Consider the following 5,000-nt stretch of genomic DNA (forward strand, 5'->3'; position numbering starts at 1 on the left):
ATTTTCAAGGGAGAGTAAGAAACCAAACAGCCCAGCCAGAAATGAATAAATAAATAAACAAATGTATTTTGGCGAGCAACCTTTCTTGCTTTAGGTTGGCCAGAAGCGGTCTTGGGACCGTCCTTTACTGAGATTTATTGCTTTGGCTTGCTCCTAAAAGCAAGATTTATCAAGACGTTCCTTGGGGTCGCAAATTGGGATTGCGAGAAAGGTCGCCTTCTAAACCAACCTCAGGTCAACCTCAAACAGGAAATCTTGGTCGGGGTTGCTCTCCAAAATGCACCTCAAGATAGCATGATAGCAAGTCAAAATGAAAAGGAAAAAAGAAAACGAAAACGAAAGGCTAACGATCCGCAACTCAAAGAGAAAAATAGGCAATCAACCCATTTTAACTGAACTATTCCGTGCGCCAGATTTTCAGTGAACAATCATATATATCAAGCATCGGTACATTACGAATTAATACATTCCACTTTATTAACGTTATCTGATAAGAATGCATTACGTAACGAATTGCATTACATGGCGCAGTAAAAATACCTTTCAGTCTCTGATAACAATTATAATCTATGAATATTACAACATGTTGAACATGTCTGCAACTCCTGTTTACAATTCAGTTGAAATTCCTCAATGGAATGCAAGAGGAACAAGGTGACAGTTGCCAATGAGTTTATAAATACAGAGTCAAAATGCAACACCGTTCAAATGTAGACATACGCATAATCGGTAACGGAATCAAAACGTACTATTTGTACCCAAAATAAGCCTCAAAACAACGACAGAGCGAAAGAAACCCTTCACACGACATACGAACAGGTAAATAAACAGATCGCACACACACGCGCACACACACAGACATACGCAACAAACAAAAGAAACAAACGAACAGAGTCTCTCCTCCCCCCTCCCCCCAGCTCCCCAAAAACCGAAAAAAAAACAAGATAAGACAACTGCGCCAAGGTACTCACTCGAGGTGCGCGCTTCCGAGCACTCCCCCACGAAGGACACTCGCAGGCCGCCCTCGATCCCGCAGGCCGCCTTCTGCATCTCGCACTCGTTCTCGTACGTCTCGCCGTCGGAAGCGCACACGGGCTCGCGAGTCGGCGGGCAGTCGGTCGGGCACACGCAGCGCCCCGCCTCGCACCGCGCGCCGAACTTGCAGACCACGTGTTGGCATAGATCTGTTGGGGGAAGGGGGGGGGGGAAGGAAGGGGGAAGGGGGGGAGGAAGGGGGAAAGAGGGAGGGATGAAGGAGGGACGGAGGACGGATGGAAGGAAGGACGAACAGAAGACAGAGGGAGGAGGGAGGAGGAACGGACGGAAAGAGAGGTGGAGGGAAAGAGGGAACCGAAAGGGAAGAGGTATCAATATGGTGGTTATAATGAGGGTGACGATGGAGATGGTGTGGTGGGTGTGGTGATTACAACGATGGTGATGTTATTGACGATGGTGATTATAATCATTACAAGGACATTTCTTCCTAACTGATGATACAAAAAAAAAAAAAAAATACAAATATCGAAAAAATATATATATCCATACACAAAAACACAAATATAAAAAACAGTAAACAAAAAAGCAAGATAAAAAAACTTACCGCAGTCTCCCTTGGAAGCGACCATGACAAACTGCTTCTTACGGCACGAGGCCACCTTCAGGAGGCACTCGTTCAGATACGTGATGCCGTCCGTGCCACACACTTTGCTCTCCACCTGCGAACACAACGCGGCGGGGTGAGGGGGTAATTATCATCATCATTATCGGCATTATCATATCACACTCGCTGACCCCTTTCACTGACAACGTAACAACAGGTGTCGCGGCCCGTACAAACACATCAATTCCCGCTCCCTCATTCATGATCCCTTATTCCCGTTCCCTCATTCCCACTCCGACATTCCCGCTCCCTCATCACATTTCATCTTATGAGGAGACTCTCTCCCTCTCTCCCTCCCCCCCTCCCCTCTCCCTCCCTCCCTCCCTCCCTCTCTCCCTCCTTCTCTCTCATTTATAATATATAATCTCGCATCGTATTTTTTCTATGCGTTTTTCTTGTGTTTGTATTTCTTCCACTTCCTAAAGACAAAAAATATAGTGGTTGCAAGAGAATTTTCGCGAATTCCGCTTTAAAGAAGTTCGCTAAAATCTCATTGCCTAATATAAAAATAAAATCACTTCAAAGGAAATCGAGTCTGAAGGTGAGATTAAAAAAAAATAATGATAAATAACAATTATCGCCTTTTCGCACACAAACACAATCAGCGCATGAAATAAACTCTTCCTATAACACCAAATAGAACAAACACACCCCACCCCTACCCCTCCCCTTCCCATTCCCCCCCTCCACCCACGACATCACTCCCTCTTTCCCCTTCCATAATATCCCCAACCCCCACCCCTATCCCATCCCTCCCCTTCCCACTCCCCTCTCCCTCCTGCCCAACACCCCCACCCCCATCCCATCCCTCCCCACCCCCATCCCATCCCTCCCCTTCCCCTCCCCCCTCCCCCATCCCCAACATCCCTCCCTCCCTCCCCACTCCCCTCTCCCCCTCCCTCCTCCCCACCCCCTCCCTCCCCCTCCCTCCCACCCCCCTCCCCAACAGACAGCAGGAAAGAGCGACTCACCATATCGCAGCCCTCGGGACACACGCAGCGACCGACGCCTTCCTGGTCAGCCTCACAAACCTCGTAGAAATCGCACTGTTTGTCCTCACAGCCGCCTGCAAGAAGCCCGCGCTCATTAGCCCTCATAAACTCTCCTCACTTAGCGCAAATGAGGCAATAAAGCCGCCTCCTCTCCTCTCCTCTCCTCTCCTCTCCTCTCCTCTCCTCTCCTCTCCTCTCCCCTCATTCGGAAGGGGATATCCAGGCATTTATATTAGGTGAAAGGTGGGGAGGGGAAGGAAGGGGAGGGGAGGGGAGGGGAGGGGAGGGGAGGGGAGGGGAGGGGAGGAGAGGGGAGGGGGGGGAGGGGAGGGGAGGGGAGGGGAGGGGAAGGGAGAGGAGGGGAGAAGGAGAGGGAGCAAGACGTGGGATGGTGGAGGGGAGGACGAAAGGAGGGGGGAATGAGGGAGGGAAGGGGGAGGGAAGGGGGAGGGAGGGAGAGAATGAGAGAGAGAGAGAGAGAGAGAGAGAGAGAGAGAGAGAGAGAGAGAGAGAGAGAGAGAGAGAGAGAGAGAGAGAGAGAGAGAAAGAGAGAGAGAGAGAGCGAGCGAGAGAGAGAAAGCGTGAGGAAAGGAAGGAGGGAGGGGAGGAGAACTAAGCCAGGGAGAAATGAAGGGAGTAAGGGAGGGAAGGAGGGAGGAGAGAGAGGGAAGGAAGCAGGGATGGAGGGAGGGCAGTACCGAAGGAAGGGCGATTCATAGCTGAGGGAATAAACATGAAGGAGAAGCCTCCGCCGGAACATAATGAGGGAAGGTAATAAAGTGCGCTTTATGAGCGGGAAACAATAGGAAAAATGAAGAAGAAGAAGAAAAATGGAAGGGAATGAGGAGGGGAGGAGGAGGGAAGAGGAAGGAGGAAGGAGGAAGGAGGAAGGAAGAGGGAGGAAGGAGGAAGAGGAAGGAGGAAGGAAGAGGGAGGAGTAGGAAATAGGGAGGAGGAGTTAATAGGGAGGAGGAGGGAAGAGGGAAAATTGGGGAAGTGGGAGGAGGATGGGAATAGGGATGAATATGGGAAGAGGAAGGAAGGGGGAGGAAGAGGGAAGAGGAAGAAGGACGAAAGAGGGAAGAGAGGGAGGGATGATGAAAAATGATGGAAAAAGTTTATTGAAGAGCCGTACTAAAATCGACTGGAAGCGAGGAATACTAATGGGGAGACAGGGAGAGAGCGATGAAAAGCGCAGGGGGGAGGGGGAAGAGAAAAAAAGGAATAGGAGGAAATTGACGAGAAGATAAGATAATGGCTGGGGTACAAACAGACAAATAAATCGACAGGTAAATCAATCTATCAATACAAAGATAAATGCATAAGAAAATGAATAACCAAGCAAACAATGAGAGAGAGAGAGAGAGAGAGAGAGAGAGAGAGAGAGAGAGAGAGAGAGAGAGAGAGAGAGAGAGAGAGAGAGAGAGAGAGAGCGAGCGAGAGAGAGCGAAAGAGAGAGAGAGAGAAGTAAGAGAAGAGAAGAAAAGAGAAGAGAGAGAGAAGAGAAGCGAAGAGAAGAGAATAGAAGAAAGAGAGACCCAACCAACACCAACAAAACCAAAGGCCGAAAGAAGAGCAGCCAAAGGAGAGAGAGAAAGAGAGAACAGGGCCAGGCGAGAGGGCCATCCCGAACTACAAACCGCGACGCAAAAGTCAGGCCAGATCCAGCCCCACGCAGTGACCCGAGCTGACCTTTGGCCGACTCGGTGGAGGAGCATCAGTCAGCCATGAATTCTGTATGCGTCTGTTGAGCTCCACTGAAGCGTTCAGGCTGTATCGGACTGCAACTTTCCGGGGTTTTCCGCCGGTCTCTGGACATCAAGCAGTTCATTAATACTGTCTATCAAGCATTGCATGGCTCTGGACAGGCCGTTGCAGAAGGCTCTATTCAGGGCGCAACTTGAGGCAGGTAATATTAGCGATAGTCAAGGCCATCGCAAAGAATCGCGTGGATTTCACTCGGGAATTCCCTAAAGTGTCTATCAAGGGTGTGGCTCGATGTCCATAATGCAGTCATTCGAACAAAGGTTGAAATGGGATTGAAAATGAGGAGAGCGGAGAGAGAGGAAGATTATGAGAGATAAATAGGTAGAAAGGTAGATAGGTTGATAAGTAGATAGGTAGATAGGTTGACAGTTCGATAGATAGATAGATAGATAGATAGATAGATAGATAGAAGGAAGATAGCTACAGACAGATATATATATAGAGAGAGAGAAAAATGCGGAAGGCTGTGGAGAGAAAGAGAGAGAGAGAGAGAGAGAGAGAGAGAGAGAGAGAGAGAGAGAGAGAGAGAGAGAGAGAGAGAGAGAGAGAGAGAGAGAGAGAGAGAGAGAGAGAGAGAGAGA

General features: G+C 49.2%; 1 protein-coding gene across 5 annotated transcripts in view; it reads right to left on the bottom strand.

The window, feature by feature from the left end:
- Positions 1-5,000, bottom strand: part of LOC122255806 (agrin) — a 528,413-nt gene that overhangs the window by 19,954 nt on the left and 503,459 nt on the right. For all 5 annotated transcript variants that reach the window (XM_086555614.1, XM_086555613.1, XM_086555615.1 and 2 more), the window contains exons 8-10: positions 2,632-2,726; positions 1,601-1,715; positions 972-1,184 (exon numbers count right to left, since the gene is read on the bottom strand). In XM_086555614.1, the coding sequence (XP_086411740.1) occupies positions 972-1,184; positions 1,601-1,715; positions 2,632-2,726 (423 nt within the window). The remainder of the gene's footprint in view (positions 1-971; positions 1,185-1,600; positions 1,716-2,631; positions 2,727-5,000) is intronic.

The sequence above is a fragment of the Penaeus japonicus genome, unplaced genomic scaffold (assembly GCF_977035675.1).
Source record: "Penaeus japonicus unplaced genomic scaffold, GWHDUDI00000001_assembly GWHDUDI00000031, whole genome shotgun sequence".
Taxonomy (NCBI): domain Eukaryota; kingdom Metazoa; phylum Arthropoda; class Malacostraca; order Decapoda; family Penaeidae; genus Penaeus; species Penaeus japonicus.